This window comes from Heterodontus francisci, chromosome 12, assembly GCF_036365525.1.
Source record: "Heterodontus francisci isolate sHetFra1 chromosome 12, sHetFra1.hap1, whole genome shotgun sequence".
In the NCBI taxonomy this organism is placed as follows: Eukaryota; Metazoa; Chordata; class Chondrichthyes; order Heterodontiformes; family Heterodontidae; genus Heterodontus; species Heterodontus francisci.
In genome coordinates this window covers 69,266,152-69,284,926 of record NC_090382.1, presented here as the reverse complement: position 1 = coordinate 69,284,926, position 18,775 = coordinate 69,266,152, and the positions used below count along the sequence as shown (strand labels likewise).

The following is an 18,775-nucleotide window of genomic DNA, read 5'->3' as shown; positions in this document are numbered from 1 at the left end:
CATGGTCACAGGGAGAACTTGCAAACTCCACGCAGGCAGTACCCAGAACTGACCTCAGGTCGCTGGAGCTGGGAGGCTGCGGTGCTAACCACTGTGCCGCAGATTTCAGCAGATTTTTAAATGTGTAGGGGGAAAAAAGGCACCAGGACTTAAGGAGAGTAGATTTCCACCACCAGTGATGTTTTGAAGAATATACAGAGTCTGTGCCTTGAAAGATGAGAAGGCTGTAGAAAGCTGCAGATGAATGCTGGGTTGGGGTCATGGAGGAATTTGGAAATGAGGATTTAAAATTTAATTAGTTGAGGGACTGGGAGCTAAAGTACATCAGGGAGGATGGCGTGGAGGTTTGGGGACGAGGGGGATGGATAAGATTGGCTGACTGCAGGACCTAATATATGTATATTTATATATTTTGCATTACTTGGTGTTGGTGGAGGATATGGGGCCAGAGTGTCAGACATTAAAGAAATTAAGTCTTCAGATTGCAAAAGCATGAATTAAGATTTCAGCAGTGTAGGGGCTGAAGTTTAAATAACCAATTCTGGCAAGAAGGATGTGTGGTTTGAAACTTAGTTCTGAGTTAAGCAGACAATATTGCTGGGTCAAAATCCTGGAGCTCCCTAGCAGCACTGCAGATGCACCTAAGCCACCAGGTTTTGAATGGTCTGGTTCGACCTCAGTGAGTGCCTGGGGTGAAGGTGGTGTGGCTAATGAAGGAGTGTAATTTGTGATGGGGGCCAAAAATGATGGCTTTAGTCACCCTGATGTTCAATTGCTAGTAGTTATGAGGGCAGAATTCTTGAAATTTGCAGTATATCCATGTAGTATTAAATTTGATTTTAATTAGAAACTGGAAATGTGAACATATTAGTAAATTTAATTCGTATTGTGGTTTCAGTGTAACAGGAATGCCCAAGGAAAAATATGATCCACCTGATCCACGGAGAATGTATACAATTATGTCTTCAGAAGAAGCAGCAAATGGGAAGAAATCGTACTGGGCAGAGTTGGAGATCAGTGGTAAGTACTGTGCATAGAACCAAGATATTTAGAATGGTAGCACTGTTTTATGAAGAATCTGTCATTTCACCTACATATTTAAAAGTTTAATTTAAAAAAATTGCTTCAAAACCATTAACTACATTGGAGAGCTATGTGTAGTTATTCACCTGAGATGTGTTGTAATAATATGATTTGGAGTTCACAAAAGGTTTCACTTGAGCTTACCTAATTTTAGTCACTGATTTCCAGTACAGCACAACTAGCTGTAGAGTAATGCCCCTTCTACTGTGTTCCAACATCAGATAACTTTAACCTCTGATCGTCCTTCACTTCCCTACCCTAAAATTCCCTAAAGAATTTTACTCTTGTCAAATACCAGCTACACTTATGGCTAATACCATTTGATTTGTACTTTCATGCAGAACGCGCTCTGCAAAACATAGTAAAAATACCATGTAAGCTAATTTGACCTGACCTGTGACCATAAACCAGCGGTTCTAATTATAAACAATGGATTTGCAGATTTCCATTGCCCCATCATTGGAGGCTGTGCCTTCAGCTGTCTCCGCTCCAAGCTCTGGAATTTTCTCCCTAAGACTCTCTGCCTTTCTCTCTCTCTCTTAATCTCCTTAAAATCTACTTCTTTGATTTATGTTTTTGGTCACCTGTCCTAATATCTTTTTTGTGGCTTGGTGACAAATATGGTTTGGCAATGCAACTGAAGTACTTTGGGATTTTTTTATTCGTTCATGGGATGTGTGCATAGCTGGCAAGGCCAACATTTATTATCCATCCTTACTTGCCCTTGAGAAGGTGGTGGTGAGCTGCCTTCTTGAACAGCTGCAGTCCATGTGTAGGTATACCTACAGTGCTGCTAGGAAGGGAGTTTCAGGTTTTTGACCCAGCAACAGTGAAGGAACTGCCATTATAATTCCAAGTCAGGATGGCATTGGTTTGGGGGGGCACTCTCCACAGAATTCCTACCTCTGATCTGCTCTTGTAGCCACAGTGTTTATATGCGAGTGTCTCCTAACAATGCAAAGCATGCACAGAGCCATCGCCAACGTCATCAGTGCGTCCAAACGTTTGCTAGCTTGCCAGGATGAATCTGCATGCGCGTGGCAGCATCACCACGTAATGATGTTAGACGTGATGACGTCCGAGTGTTGCCGCACCCCTTAATGGCCGCGATCGCTGCCACAATTGCCACTTCTCTCTTGCGTACCCGTCTGCACGCTGCTCCATCCCGCCGCTCCCGACTGCTTGCCACTCACGTCCCACCTCGTCACTCCCCCCCCGCTGCCCTTCCCTCGCTGCTCACACCCTGCGCGCTCCCCCTTCCTGCTGCGTCCCTCCAGCCCGCCCTGCCGCTTCTTCGGGCAGGGAGGGAGCAATGAAAGGAAGAGGTGATTGAGGCAGCGATCGTGGGAGGGTGCGGGCTACTGTTGGGGGGTGGAGGTGGCGATCGCAGCCATTAAGGGATGAGGGGCTTTTGGGTTCAATTAGTTTTTTTTTGTATCAAATTGAGCAGTGCCATGTTTTATTACTGGCAGCTGCCTGAGACGGCGCAGTGGTTAGCACCGCAGCCTCACAGCTCCAGCAACCCGGGTTCAATTCTGGGTACTGCCTGTGTGGAGTTTGCAAGTTCTCCCTGTGTCTGCGTGGGTTTCCTCCGGGTGCTCCGGTTTCCTCCCACATGACCAAAAGACTTGCAGGTTGATAGGTAAATTGGCCATTATAAATTGCCCCTAGTATAGGTAGGTGGTAGGGAAATATAGGGACAGGTGGGGATGTGGTAGGAATATGGAATTAGTGTAGGATTAATATAAATGGGTGGTTGATGGTCGGCACAGACTCGGTGGGCCGAAGGGCCTGTTTCAGTGCTGTATCTTTAAAACTAAAACATAAAACTAAAAAAACGTCACAGACAGTGACATTTCAGTCAATGAGGCTGCGTTTGCACATGTGCTGGTACAGTGCCACCTAGTGGTTGTGTTGGCACTACTGCAGGAGTTCCTCAGGCCAGTTTCTGGTCAATGGTAATCCCAAGGAGGTTGGATTCTCTCTTGTTGAAGATGGTCGTTGCCTGGCACTTATGTGGCATGTATGTTACTTGCCACATATCAGCCCAAACCTGAATGTTGTCCAGTTCCTGCTGCATGCAGGTACAGAATGCTTCAGTATCTCAGAAGTCACGAATGGTACTGAACACTGCAACCATCAGCAAACATCCCCACTTCTGACCTTATGATGGACGGAAGATCATTGAATCAGCTGAAGATGGCTGGGCCTAGGACATTAACCTGAGGAACTCCTGCAGTAGTGCCCTGGGGCTGAGATGATTGGCCCCCAACAACCACAATCATCTTCCTTTCTCCCTGATTGCCATTGACATCAGTTTTGCCAGGGCTTCTTGATGCCACACCCAGTCAAATGCTGGCTTTCTGTCAAGGCAGTCCCTCTCTCCTCCCCTCTTCAATTGAGCTCTTTTGTTCATGTTTGGACCAAGGCTTTAGTGAGGTCTGGAGCCGAGTGCCCCTGGTGGAACCCAGGCTGAGCTTTGGTGAGCAGGTTATTGCTGAATAAGTGCCGCTTGATAGCACGGTCAATGACACCTTCCATCATTGCGGATGGTTTGGGATGTTTTACTATCCACTACAAGACTCGATATAAATGCAAGTTGTGGTTGAAGTTTAAAGTTTCTGACTGCTCCATCTTCCTGATCTGTAGTTTATCAAATGTTAGCTAAGCCAAGTAAGTGTGGAGCTGCCTAATTGCTTTACAGATGAACTTTTTGGCACTTTCAGGCACTTTCTTGTGTTACGTCTATTTTATCCATATTTAAATTGTGTAGAAGTTGGCCTTGTGTATCTGAGTACTAATGCATACTGTGGAAATATATTAAATGGCAGCAAAATTAAGAATGTAAATTTATATATTTTAATTCAATTTATCACATTTCATTTATCTGAGGGAGATTGAAGCCCAAAATGGAGAGAAATTGTCGTAACTTATTTTGTTCATTTATCTACTTTGTAGGGAGAGTTAAAAGTTTGAGTTCATCATTGTGGTCACTGACGCACTTGACTGCATTGCATCTTGGTGACAACTCACTTTCACGTATTCCTCCTGACATTGCCAAATTGCATAATCTGGTTTATTTGGACCTATCGTGCAACAAGATACGGAGTTTACCATCAGAGCTTGGAAACATGGTATCACTCAGGTACATTTTTTCAACCGAAGAAAATTGTTTTGCGATTCAGTATATTTCAAAGATTGTATGCATCTAAGCTGTTTGTAATATAATAACGCTATGGGAATATCAAAATTCTTAAAATCTGAATTATTTTACAGTGCTGTATTTTTAATTTCAGCACTCCCATTAATTTACTTTGAGACTATTCTTGCCCATCTTGGAGCACTGCAGACAAGATAATTTGTTTTGCTAATCAGCTCATTGGCCCATCAGTAATTTATTTTGAACACTGAAGCTGCTTTTTTGAAAAATGTAAAAATTTTGACCTGGTCACTCCTGTAATGTAGTAGGTTAAACTACAATGTTCTGGCAACTGATTGGTTGAAAACATGCCTTTGGAATCCACTTTCAGCTAATTGGAAACTGTTTTGAAGATGTGGATTTCAGCCTTAGTAAGGATGGTGAAGTGCGAAGGCATTTGCAAAGAAAGTTAATAAAATAAAATCTTGTGGATAAGAAGTAACATTTTCAGAGCTTTCATTGTAGGATTTTTTTTTTAAAGTCTGTTTTGCCCACATTCATAAAAACAAAGGAAAATCTTTTTATTCAAAGTCTTCCCATATTTTGGTGAAGTGACAGAAAAAGGGGGTAGCAGTGAACAATCTTGCCTCTGAGCCACGCAGTGAAACAAACAGGCTGCACACAACCAACATTCCCTTTAACGTGTGCAAGCATAGCTGCACAGCAATCTTAAAAGGTCTGCACAGTGCAACAAACAGGCAGTGCACAATGAATTAAAATTGAAGGGAACATTGGTGATGAAAAGTTTTTTATTCCTCCCACACTGGAGAGAAGTATACAGTGGTGTCCTGCAGTGGTCAGTCATAGACAAACGAGTGGAATAATGGAGAAACAAATGGCACATAAGTCTGAAGTGATGCATTTTGGTAGGAAAATGAGAGGCAATATAATCAAATTGGTACAATGGGAGTGGGAAATTAGAGAAAGCTGGGGGTGTATATGCACAATATAATAAAAGCAAAATACGCAGATGCTAGAAATCTGAAAAAAAAGCAAAGTGCTGGAAGTATTCAGCAGGTCAGCCAGCATCTGTGGAGAGAGAAGCAGAGTTAATGGCCGGAATTTTATTATTCCCATCCCCCCCAAAAGAGCGGGAAGGTGGTGGGGGGGGGGGGGGGGGGGGGGTTGTAAAATGGAGCAGGAGGCTCGGTGGGGGGGGGGGGGGGGGGGGGGATCCCTTCCTGACCCACTCCCGCCTCCACCACCACTTTATGCAGGGCGGTGGCGAAAACCGGCCTGCCTGCCCCAGGCCGATCAAGGCCCTTAATTGGTCACTTAAGGGCCTCTGCCCGCCGCCACAGCGATTTTACCCATGGCTGGTCGGGCGGCCCAGGCGCAAGAGAAGCTGCCTGAGAAAAGCAGGCGGGATTCCCCCCCCCCCCATTCTACCACCCTTGCCTTGCTGGTGTCCGACCGATCACTCCTGGCAAGGCCCCAAAAACTTAGCTTTTTAGCTTCCTTCCGGGCTCCCTGACATCATCTTTGTGGTGACTGGGTTACAGTCCCAGCAGTGGCCACTGCTCTGGGTGGCGCTCCTGGGACTAAGCTGCCCGCTGATTGGCCAGCAGCTCCATTAGGCAGGACTTCCTGCCTCAAGGGGGTGGAAGTCCCGCCTCAGACCAGTTAAAGACCAGGGAACCACAAAATGCAGATCAGATCCCCAAACCAGGCAGAGGCGGGTTTGCCACCAGCTTTTCGGTCAGTGGATGTCTCCAGTCCGCCGAAGGAAAAATCCCGGCCAATGTTTCAAGTCTGCGACCTTTCATCAGAATGTACACAGATCTTTTGAAGGTGTCAGGACAAGTTGAGAAGGTTGCTTTTGTTTTTTGAAAAAGGATCCTTGGCTCTATTAATAGAGGCAGAGTGCAAAAGTAGTGAAGTTATGCCTACATTTATAAAACACTGGTTTGGCATCAGCTGGAGTATTGTGGTCAAATCTAGGTGTCGCATTTCAGGATAGACGTTGAGGCCTCAGAGTGGACACAGAAGAGATTTACTGGAATGGTACCAGAGATGAAGGACTTTAGCTATGTGGAGTGAGTAGAGAAGCTGGGGTTGTTCTCCTTCGATTAGAGAAGGTTAAGGGGAAATTTGATGCTGGTGTTGAAAATCATGAATGGTTTTAATAAATGGGAAACTGCTTCCAGTGGTAGAATGGTCAGTAACCAGAGGACACTGGTTTAAAGTGATTGGCAAAAGAACCAGAGACAACATGAGGAAATGTTATTTATTCATATGACCTGGGAGCAGTTTCTGTTGGAACTTTCAAAAGGCAATTGGCTATATACTGGAATGGAAAAAAATTACTCGTCCTTGGGGAATGAGCCGGGCTGTAGGACTAATTGTATAGCTCTTTCAAAGAGTCAGCACAACCAGGATGGGCCGAATGGCCTCCTGTGCATTATGATTCTATGATTTTGCATAAATAATTCAGATTTCTGTTTGGGATTCCAGTTGATGAAAAGAATGGCTTCCCAGGTTCATTTGACTGATGAGGCTGTCAGTTTTGTCTGAGATTGTGGCACCTGCTGATCTTAGTAAGTAGACTGCATAGAAATGTTCACCGTGTTGACATCAGTCAGGATGTGGTGAGGTAATGCAGAATTATTTTTGAAAGCACACACTTGGAAGTTAAAAAAAAATCTTGAACTCCATGACGAGGGGCTCATGACTCCTGGAGCAGCTCGTAGTGTCAGAGTTAATATGATACACATGTCATGAATTGTGCAGATCCACTGTAGAGGAATAAAATTATGTTGTCAGTTAAGGCTCAGGTGTAAGTAAGTTTGTGTTATAGTTGAATAACTAATGCATATGTTGTGCTAGTTTACTGGATATGATAAGTTTTCTGTAATTTTTTGTTTGCATATTGTTTATATATCCACCGAATCTGTTCTGTAACCTCCAAGTTTAAAACCAATGTTTTGAGATTTGGAATTTGTAAGCGGAAAAGAATTCCAAGAAATCTGAAGGTTGGGAGACAGGATACTCTCCCCTGACTAGGAAGATTATGGGCTTAAGTCCTACTGCAGGACTCGGGCACAGACACCAAAGTTAATACTTGAGTGCACTGCTGAAAGAGTGCTGCATTGTCAAAGGTGCAATCTTTTGAATAAGATGTTAAAATGAGGCCCCTACTGCCATAACAGATGCATGCAAAAGATCCCACGGTTCTATTTCGAAGAAGACCAGTTATCCCTGGTGTCCTGGTCAATATTTATCCCTCGAGCAACGTTACAAACTCAGATTAGCTGGTTAATATCACATAGTTGTTTGTGGGAGCATGTGCACAAATTGGCTGCTGCGTTTCCTACAGCAACGACTAACCGTCAAGTATTTAATTGGCTGTAAAGCACTTTGGGACGTCCTGAGGTTGTGAAAGGTGCGATATACATGCAAGAATTTTTTAATATACATTGAGTGCCAATTTCTAGATACAATAGAGGCCTTTTGCCTCTATTAGAAAAGGGATTTGTGTGTTGTTTGGCTATAGTTCTGCCGATGAAAGCATTAAAATGCCTAAAGCTGTATCTGATTTTTCTGTGGCCTGGTGTGGCACTGACTAAAATTCAGATACTTCGGTTCTAGAATTGTACAGTTCTTGTGTCATATGCAAACTAAAGTATCTTTTTAATTACTTGTTGAATATTCCTACAGCAGTTTGCAGTATGTGTTTTGACTTTTATATTGCTGCAACTTACTGTAGGTTTTAGACCAGGTTCAAACATTAATTTTCCATTTGTTTTTTCTTTGGTGGGAGGATTGATGTTTGAAACAGTGAACTGTTTGAAGGATCCAATTGTTAAGAAATGGAATTGAGTATTGCATTAAATTTCAAATCACAAAAATGTACATGTCACACGTTTCGGTGTGCGATATCTCTCGCCATACAAATTTGACATTTTTATCTTTAAAGAAAGTCGTCATTAAAGTTTAACTTGCAGCTATTTTAGTACTCATAACCACTTCTGTATTTCTGGAGGTGACAAAACAATGCATTTCACAGCACCTACATAGTTATGAGATTTAATTATATGTCACTGAGATGGAGATAAAATAAAGCCGTCTTTGAAAATTGCAGCTCTGTTTTGGAAATTCTGCTCGAGAAAGGAAATGAAGTATATCGATCTGTTTTTTAAAAAAAAATTAACAACCAGTTCAAACTTTTGATTTTCCTTTTCTGTATAGGGAAATCCTCTCTAGTTCAAACTGCATTCATTGTTCAGTCTGCACATACAAATAGACTACTTTCATCATATGCAGTTAAATAGGATTTAGGAGCAGGAGTAGGTCATTCGGCCCTTCGAGCCTACTCCGCCATTCATAAGATCATGGCTGATCTGGTTGTGGTCTCAACTTCGTTTTCCTGTCTACTTCCCATAACCCTTGATTCCTTTGTCTATCAACAATCTATCTAAATTCAATGAGCTAGCCTGCACATGCTTTCTGGACAAGAGAATTCCACAGACTAACAACACTCAGAGAAAAAATTTCTCCTTTTCTCTGTCTTTTAAAGGGAGACTGTGTTCCCGAGTACTAGTCTCCCCCACAAGAGGAAACATCCACCCTATCAAGTCCCCTCAGGATCTTGTATGCTTCAGTAAGATCACCTTTTATTCTAAACTCCCAACAGGTATAGACTCAATCTTCCTTCATAAGATAAGCCCTTTATCCCTGAAATGAGTCGAGTGAACCTTCTCTGAACTGTTTATAATGCAATTCTATCCTTTTTCAAATAAGGAGACCAAAATTGCACACAGTACTCCAGATGTGGTCTTACCAAGGCCCTGTACAGCTGCAGTAAAGCGTTCCTACTTTCATACATTTTTTTTTTCCCCTTACGATAAACAGCAACATTCCATTTGCCTTCCTAATCAGTTGCTGAGCCTGCATACTAACCTTTTGTGATTCATGTACCAAGACACCCAGATCCCTCGGTACCACCGAGTTCTGCAATCACTCTAAATATAAATGGTATACTGCTTTTCTATTCTTGGTGCCAAAGTGGACAACCTCACATTTTCCCGCATTATACTCTATCTGCCAAATGTTTGCCCACTCACTTAACATATATATATATTCCTTTGTAGATTATTTACCACTGCTTGACAACTTACTTTCCTTCCGATCTTGGCGTTATCGGCAAATTTAGCTACCATACATTCAGTCCCTTCATCCAAGTCATTGATGTAGGTTGTAAATAGTTGAGACCACAGCACTGATCCCTGGGGCACTCCACTGGTACAGCTTGCCAACTGGATAAAGACCCATTTATCCCTACTGTAGCTAACCAGTCCTTTATCCATGCTAGTATGTTGCCCCCTACACCATGTGCTCTTATTTTGTGTAGTCACCTTTGATGTAACACCTTACCAAATGCTGTTTGGAAATCCAAGTACACCATGTCTACAGGTTCCACTTTATTTACATTCCTTGTTAGTTCCTCAAAGAACTCTAATAAATTAGTTAAACACAATTTCCCTTTTACAGAACTGTGTTGACTTTGTCTGATGCCATTATGATTTTCTAAGTATCCTGTGTTATGAAAGTGCTTCCATTTTTAACATTTTTTTTTTTAGAGCTTATTGTTAAAGATTGTAGAGATGCATGCATTTGGAGGACTGAAGTGATGCCATAGATGCTTGTTTTTTTTTAAAAGGTCACTAGAAGGACTTGAGCTTTCTGTTTTAAAAACATTTACTGGATGTCACATGTCTTAAGCTAAATAAACAGAAGCCTTGGTGACTAGAGGGAGTTGTTTACGGAGAAGTGGCATGTCAAGATTTATGGTGGTCAAGAGTTGGTTTTGTTTTAGACTGTTTTGAGTCAGTTGGAGGTAAGCCTGCTAAGAGAGCAGCCATCAGTTCATCCTTTTCCATCCCTTTGAGAATCCCTAATAATCCAGTGTGGGAAATCGAGAAACTGATGCCGCACTTCTCCTGGAAAGCCTCCCAGATGACTTGACACTGCCTGCAAAGAACTGCTGCAGATAGGTCCCAGTGACAGCTGTCTACGCCTATATTGGATGCTAGAATAAAGGGACAACTGATATCATTCCATATCTTCTCCTTTTCCTTCAAGAATTACCAAGTATTTGGCCAAAGTATTTTTTTTGTCCTTTTTTTTGTAAGAAGATCTTTGCAGAGAAAACTTCTTTATTTTTTCTTTAACCTGTGTGTGTATGGCTAATTTTAAAAGGGAACGTTTATACTTCAAACTGTTAATGCTTTGCATCTTTACTAGATATGCCTTTTTTACAATAAATTAATAATGTTTATTAAAGAAAACTGGTGGATTTTATTCTGAAATAATAAGAGTATATAATTGGCTGTATCGGTATCTGAGTAAACACTTAAAGATGTGTTGTGACTTGTGGAGAAGTGGAACTAGAAAAAGACAGTGCACTCTTCCGTCTCGGTAGTAACATATAATTGGGGGTTCTGTGTGGGATAATCCAAAGCTGACAACATGCAATTGTAAGTGGGGTAATAATAATTGAAAAGGGGAAAAGTAAAACACCAGGTTTCTTGTGCATTCGAGTAAAGTTCAGACTACCGGAATGGCTGTGTCAGTTAATATGACCTTTCTGGGGAGGGAGGATTTATCCCTGAGTGATTTGAAAAACTTAAACAAGGGTAGGCTAAAGAAATTGACAGAAAAGTTGGCATTCGATTTAAAACCAGGGGCTCAAAGCAGACATAATTGAAGTAATAGCACAGTATTTGAAATTGGAAGAAGGAAAGCACAATCCCGATGATTGATTTAGCTGAATTAGCTAGACTTCAGTTGCAGATGAAGCAGCTTGAACAGGAAAGAGAATTGGCAATGAAGAAACTTGAACTTGAAAGAAAGGAAAGGGCAAAAGAGAGAGCATTTCAAAGGGAAAGAGAAGAGAGGCAGGAGCTAGAAAGGGAATTTGAATTTAAAAAACTGGAATGAAACAAAACTTGGCCATGACTCCAATGAAAATTCTGGTGAGGAAAGAGCTGACTCCAGCCCAGGACCCAGTGGAGAGCTGTTTAAATTTATGCAAGCCCTCCTGAAGTTTGAGGAAAGGGACGTAGAGGCATTTTTCATTTCTTTGGAAAACAAGCTTACAGGCAGAAATTTCGGAACCTCTGGAAACAGCCTGGGCAGACTTGTATAGAATTTGAGAGGGTGAAGAAAATTAATTTTGATCGTTGGATGTGATCATTAAAGGTAGAGGCCATGTATGAGATCCTTGGGGAAATAATACTCTTGGAAGAATTTAGAAATTCACTCCCTCCATTATTAAAAACCCATGTAGAGACCCAGAAGGTTTCAACAGCCAGACAGGCAGCTGAGATTGCTGATGATTACAAGCTTGTTTAAAAGCCCAAATCCTTTGTCCGTCACCTGCACAAACCTGAGAAGGATGGAAGGTGGGAGGGTGAAAGGAAAGCTAGTAGCCGATGACAAGAAGGGACAGATAGGAACGCCCCGGGGTCGTCGTCTCAGGCCAGAAAGGAAGGTGCTGAGGGTGGAAGCAAGGTCCAAAAGCCAAAGTGTTTCCATTGCCCCAAGGTGGGCCACCTTTGTGCAGAATGCTGGAAGTTCTGGGGTAAACCCATGGGACTTATCGGGGTACACAAGGCCAATGCAGAGAAAGGGCCCTGCTGAGAGTATGACAGATCAGGCTGTAGCTCTGACTGCAGCTGTAAGGCCAAATACAAAAACCGCTGTGAGTGCAGGGGACGTAAGATACCTGAGCGTTAGAGGGAATTCTGTCAAAAGGAAAAGTAACTCCTTATCCCTCAAGTGAGGCAGGAAAACCTATAGTTGTACTTGGGGATACAGGAGCCACCCAAACTTTTTTTTTTGCTGGGGAAAGGCATAACTTTTCCACCAGAGAGTGCATTGAATGCCTAGGTTTTAGAGAGTGGTATTGGCGGGGAGTGTATACCCGTACCTTTGTATTGGGTAGACCTGCAGCGTGACCTAATGTCTGGAACGATAACCGTAGGAGTTGTCCATAGTTTGCCTGTAGACAGAGTTGACCTCCTGGGGAATGATTTGACTGGAGCGAAGGTAGTAGCTTCTCCAGTAGTGGTAGTGTCGATGAGCAGAGAGATCTTGGTGTCCAGGTACATAAATCCCTGAAAGTTGCCACCCAGGTTAATAGGGCTGTTCAGAAGGCATATGGTGTGTTAGCTTTTATTAGTAGGGGGATCGAGTTTCGGAGCCACGAGGTCATGCTGCAGCTGTACAAAACTCTGGTGTGGCCGCACCTGGAGTATTGCGTGCAGTTCTGGTCACCGCATTATGGGAAGGATGTGGAAGCTTTGGAAAGGGTGCAGAGGAGATTTACTAGGATGTTGCCTGGTATGGAGGGAAGGTCTTACGAGGAAAGGCTGAGGGACTTGAGGTTGTTTTCGTTAGAGAGAAGGAGGAGGAGAGGTGACTTAATAGAGACATATAAGATAATCAGAGGGTTAGATAGGGTGGATAGTGAGAGTCTTTTTCCTCGGATGGTGATGGCAAACACGAGGGGACATAGCTTTAAGTTGAGGGGTGATAGATATAGGACAGATGTTAGAGGTAGTTTCTTTACTCAGAGAGTAGTAGGGGCGTGGAACGCCCTGCCTGCAACAGTAGTGGACTCGCCAACTTTAAGGGCATTTAAGTGGTCATTGGATAGACATATGAATGAAAATGGAATAGTGTAGGTCAGATGGTTTCACAGGTCGGCGCAACATCGAGGGCCGAAGGGCCTGTACTGCTCTGTAATGTTCTATGTTCATGGAAAGACCAAGTGAAGTTAAAGAGACAGAGCAGTTGCAGGAAAAGGTTCCAGGAATTTTTCCTTCATGTATAGTAACCCGAGCAATGGATAAACAAGTTCCATTGTCGGAGGTCATATTGGCAGCACAGACAGCCAGATATCTGAAAATGTCTTTGGGAATTTGGATATTCCAAAGGAAATGTTCTCTGATCAAGGCTCAGCAAGCCGATCCAGAGTTAAGTAAAGTGGCACAGTAGGCTGTAATGGAAGCTGAAGCAGAGGAGTTCCGTAAGGGGATTATATTAAAAATGGGATTCTGATGAGGAGGGATTGTCAGAATCTCACAGACTTGTGGATGAGGAACGGACGGTAATTCGCCAGATAGTGGTACCACTCAAATATCGCTGGGCAATATTAAGGATAGCCCATGAAATTCCTATGACAGGACACGTGGGGATCGGGAAGACCCAATCACGTATAAGTCAACATTTTTACTGGCCAGGTCTTTACAAGGACAAGGTGTAGTTTTGCAAAATGTGCTGTACGTGCCAGACTCTGGGAAAACCTCTAATTCCCATACCAGTTTTTGAGCAACCATTTAGTAGGGTATTGGTAGACTGTGTGGGACCTTTACCGAAAACAAAAGCAGGACATCAATATATACTCACTATTATGGATATGACTTCTTGGTTCCCAGAGGCTAGTCCCTTGAACAATTTCTGTTCAGGTAGTGGTAGAAAAGTTAACCCAGTTTTTCACTCGATATTGATTACCAGTTGACATCCAGTCGGATCAAGATTCCAATTTTACATCTAAAGCTTTCCTGGAAGTTGAGTAATCTGGGTATGTCACAGTTGAAATCCTCAGCATTCCACCCACAGATACAAGGGGCTTTAGAGTGGTGCCATCAGACCCTCAAAACTATGATCAGGGCATACTGTCATCAATATCCCCATGATTGGGTTAAAGGGTTGGAATTTCTTTTATTTTCCACTAGGGATTTACCTAATGAGTCTACTGGTTTTAGTTCTTTCGAATTAGTTTATGGACATGAGGTAAGTGGTCCTCTTAAAGTAATTAAAGAAATGTTTTTAGAACAGAGGGATGAATCTTCCATGTTAGATTATGTAACCGTGTTCCGGGAGCAGCTCACGAGAGCCTGCAAAATGGCTCAGGAATACCTTAAAACTTCCTAAACAAACATTAAGGAATGGGCAGACAAGCATGCTAAGACCCAAACATTTCAACCAGGGGATGAAGTGTTAGTATTACTGCCTTTACAGAATGAACCACTGAAAGCACAGTTCAGTGGCCCATTTAGAGTAGTCAAAAGGATTGGTAAAGTAAATTATTCAATTGATACCCCAGATTGCCGGAAAAAGAATCGGCTGTGTCACATCAATATGTTGAAACAATATCACCATCGGGTGGAGGTTAAGCAAGCACAGGTAGGTCCGGTAGTAGGGACAGTGAAGGATGAAAGGGATTGTGAGGATGATATAGAAGGAGGCCGAGACAATTTTCAAATTGAACCTCCTATTATCCGGTTAGCTACTACTGAATTGTTAGGATGATTAGACATTGTGCTTTCATATTTAGAAGCAGAACAACGAGAAGACCTAGCAAGGCTACCCACAGCATTTAAAGGAGTTTCTAGGGATAAACCAGGATGAACAACCTTAGCTATACATGATGTGGATGTACAAGAATCCTCTCCTATAAAACAGCATCCTATTGCTTAAGTCCAGAGAAACAGGACTAGGTGAAAATGAAAATCCAATACATGTTGGAAAACCACCTAATTGAACCTAATCAAAGCAGCTGGAGTTCCCCAGTACTGTTCGAGCCTAAGCCTGACGGTTCAACTAGATGTTGCATAGACTACAGAAAGGTTAATGCAGTAACAAAGGCAGAGACCTACCCAATTCCTCACTTGGAGGACTGTATTAAGGTGATTGGCAGTGCAATGTTTTTTAGCAAGTTTGGTTTGTTAAAAGGATACTGGCAGGTTCCTTTAATACCCCGAGCTAAAGCTATATTGGCCTTTGTCTCACCAGACAGACTTTTCCAATGCTGCGTGAAGCCGTTCGGGCCAAAAAATGCCCCAGCAACTTTTCAGAGACTAATGAACCAAGTGGTAACCTGTATGGTTTATCTTGATGATGTGCTTGTGTACGATGACACTTGAAAGGGCACTTGGAACAACTTGAATCTCTTCTTAGAAAATTACGGTCGGCTGATTTGGTGATAAACCTTACCAAAAGTGAATTTGCAAAAGCGTGGGTAACCTACCTAGGGCATTTAGTAGGGTAAGGACAAGTGTTGCCAAGAACAGCAAAAGTACAAGCATTGATGGAATTCCCTGCCCCTAAGACTAAACGGGAAATCATGAGGTTTTTGGGAATGTGTGGTTTCTACTGCAAGTTTGTACCATATTTTAGTACTGTAGCTGTTCCACTGACGGATTTGCTACAAAAAAAGAAAGCCATGGTAGTGTGGTCAGGACAGTGCCAAGCATCTTTTGAGAGGCTGAAAGCCATTTTGATCAATGAACCAGTGTTGGCTGCCCCAAATTTCACTAAGCCCTTCAATTGATGCGAGTGACCTAAGGGTTGGTGCAGTCCTGTTACAAGATGTTGAATCATAGAGGCATAGAAAGGTTAATGGGATACTTCTCCAGGAAGCTAAATCGACATCAAAAGAGATACTCAACAGTGGAAACAAAAACTCTGGACTTACTACTAGCTCTTAAACATTTTGAAGTCTGTGTTTGCCCCGACTACAGAGAGACACTGGTATATACTGATCATGGTCCCCCCTAGCCTTTGTGGAAAAATTCAAAACCCAGAGTGCCAGACTATTTTAATGGAGTTTATTTACTATTGCAGCCCCATCACTTAAAGATTAGCCACATTGTGGGGAAAAACAGTGTAATTGCTGATGCTTTGTCTATAATTTAACTTTTCTTTGTGTTATGAGTACAAAGATGGGACAAAGCAGAACTGTATTAGTTACAGGTAGAGTAAATGTGAATGTGCGTGCAAATGTGTTTTAATATTTTTCATCTTTTTCCCCGCACTTTGTAATGAAACGCATTTAAAAATTGTGTTTCATTCCTCCAAGGATGGAGGTGTTACGAAAGTGCTTCCATTTTTAAATATTTTTTGAGGACTCATAGTTGAAGATTGTAGAGATGCATACGTTTGGAGGACTGAAGTGATTCCATAGATGCTTGGTTTTTTTTTTAAAAGGTCACGGGAAGGACTTGAGCTTTCTGTTTAAAAACATTTACTGGATGTCACATGTCTTAAGCTAAGTAAACAGAAGCCTTGGTGACTAGAGGGAGTTGTTTACAGAGAAGTGGCATGTCAAGATTTATGGTGATGAAGAGTTGGTTTCGTTTTGGACTGTTTTGAGTCAGTTGGAGGTAAGCCTGCTAAGGGAGCAGCCATCAGCTCGTCCTTTTCCATCTCTTTGAGAATCCCTAATAATCCAGTGTGAGAAATAGAGAATGTGATACCACATTTCTCCTGGAAAGCCTGCCAGATTACTTCTTGACGACGCTTGTAAAGAACTGCTCCAGAAAGATCCAAGTGACAGCTGTCTGCGCGTATTTGGGATGCCAGAACAAAGGGACAACTGATATCATTCCATATCTTCTCCTTTTCCTTCAAGAATTACCAAGTATTTGGCCAAAAATGTTTGTCGTTTTTTGTAAGAAGATCTCTGCAGAGAAAACGTCTTTATTTTTTTCTTTAACCTGTGTGTGGCTAATTTTAAAAGGGAACTTTCATATTTCAAACTGTGTTAATGCTTTGCATCTTTTACTGGATAGGTTTTATAATAAGTAAATAATTTTGTTTATTAAAAAACCTGATTGGTGGATTTCATTCTGAAATAAAAATGGAGCATATAATTGGCCGTATCGATAACCGGTTAAACGTTTAAATATATGTTGTGACTTGTGGAGAAGTGGAACTAGAGAAAGACAATTCACTCCTCTCGCCTTGGCCATGACACCTGCTATAACATCCTTAATAGATTCTAGCATTTTCCCTCTGACAGATGTTAGGCTAACTAGCCTATAGTTTCCTGCTTTCTGTCTCCCTCTCTTGAATAAAGGTGTTACATTTGCTATTTTCCAATCCACTGGAACCCTTCCAAATCTAGGGAATTTTAGAAAATTATAACCAATGCCTCTCCTATCTCTGCAGACACTTCTTTTAAGATCTTAGGATGCAGGCCATCTGGTTCTGGGGACTTGTCAGCCTTTAGGTCTAATAGTTTTAAGAACTTAACATAAGAAATAGGAGCACGAGTAGGCCATTCAGCCCTTTGAGCCCACTCTGCCATTCAATGAGCTCATGGCTGATATATTTCAATACCATTTTCTTGCATTATCCCCGTAACCCTCGATGTTTTTAATATGTAGAAATCTATCGATCTCAGTCTTGAGCATACTCAATGACTGAGCCTCCACAGCCCTCTGGGGGCAGAGAATACCCAAGATTCACCACCGTCTGAGTTACAAATTTCCTCCTCATCTCAGTCCTAAATGGCCTACCCCTTATTCTGAGATGATGTTCCCTGGTTTTGGACTCCCCAGCCAGGGAAAACATCCTTGTGTTGTTGTCTAATAATTTATGTTAATAGATGTTAAATACCTAGTATTTGAAGTTAATAGGGTGAACAGGTGTTTGGTGTTGATTAGTTAATTGTACTCAGATGTACATATAAAGAACCACCAGCTAGCAATGACTGGGTGGAGTGGCGAAGTAACCTCTGAGGCAAGCAATAAACAGTCTCCACCAATGCATACTAGTCTGTGTCTTCTTCACAAACAGGTTTGGAAATTTCTCTTAACATCCTGTATCAACCCCGTTGAGCCCTGTAAAAAAAAAAAAAAAAATTTGGTATGTTTGAATGAGATCACCTCTCATTCTTCTAAACTCCAGAGAATAAAGACCCAGTCTATTTAATCTTTCCTCATAGGACAATCCCTCTATCCGGGAATTAGTTTGATGAACCTTCGCTGTACTCCCTCTATGGCAAGTATATCCTTCCCTCGGTAAGGAGACCAAAACTGCACACAGTACTCCAGGTGCGGCCTCACCAAGGCTCTATATGATTGCAGCAAGACATCTTAACTCCTATACTCAAATCCTCTTGTAATGAAGGCCAACATACCATTTGCTGCCTTAATTGCTTGCTGTACCTGCATGTTAGCTTTCAATGACTCATGAACAAGGTCACCCAAGTCCCTTTGAAATTCAAAACTTCCCTGCCCCTCTCCATTTAAGAAATACTGTATTTCTGTTTTTTCCGCAAGTGGATAAGCTCACATTTCTCCACGTTGTATTCCATCTGCCAAATTTTTGCCCACTCCCTTAGCCTCTCCAAATCCCACTGAAGTGTTTTTTGCATCCTCCTCACAACTTGCACTTACACCCAGTTTTGTGTCATCTGCAAACTTGGAAATATTACATTTAATCCCCACGTCCAAATCATTGATCTAGATTGTGAATAGCTGGGGCCTAAGCACTGATCCTTGCAGTACCCCACTAAGTCACAGCCTGCCAATCTGAAAATGACCCATTTATTCCTGCTCTCTGTTTTCTGTCCATTAACCAGTTCTCAATCCGTGCTAGTATATTCCCCCCACAATCCCATGTGCTTTAATTTTGTTTCCCAATCTCTTGTGTGGGACCTTATCAAAAGCTTTCTGAAAATCTAAATATACCAGATCCACC

The 18,775-nt window shown here is 42.2% G+C and overlaps 1 protein-coding gene across 5 annotated transcripts in view; it reads left to right on the top strand.

Moving 5' to 3' along the window:
- Positions 1-18,775, top strand: part of LOC137375906 (CCR4-NOT transcription complex subunit 6) — an 86,997-nt gene that overhangs the window by 14,119 nt on the left and 54,103 nt on the right. For all 5 annotated transcript variants that reach the window (XM_068043573.1, XM_068043569.1, XM_068043574.1 and 2 more), the window contains exons 2-3: positions 899-1,020; positions 4,042-4,228. In XM_068043573.1, coding sequence (XP_067899674.1) covers positions 909-1,020; positions 4,042-4,228 — 299 coding nt within the window. In that variant the 5' untranslated portion in view covers positions 899-908. The remainder of the gene's footprint in view (positions 1-898; positions 1,021-4,041; positions 4,229-18,775) is intronic.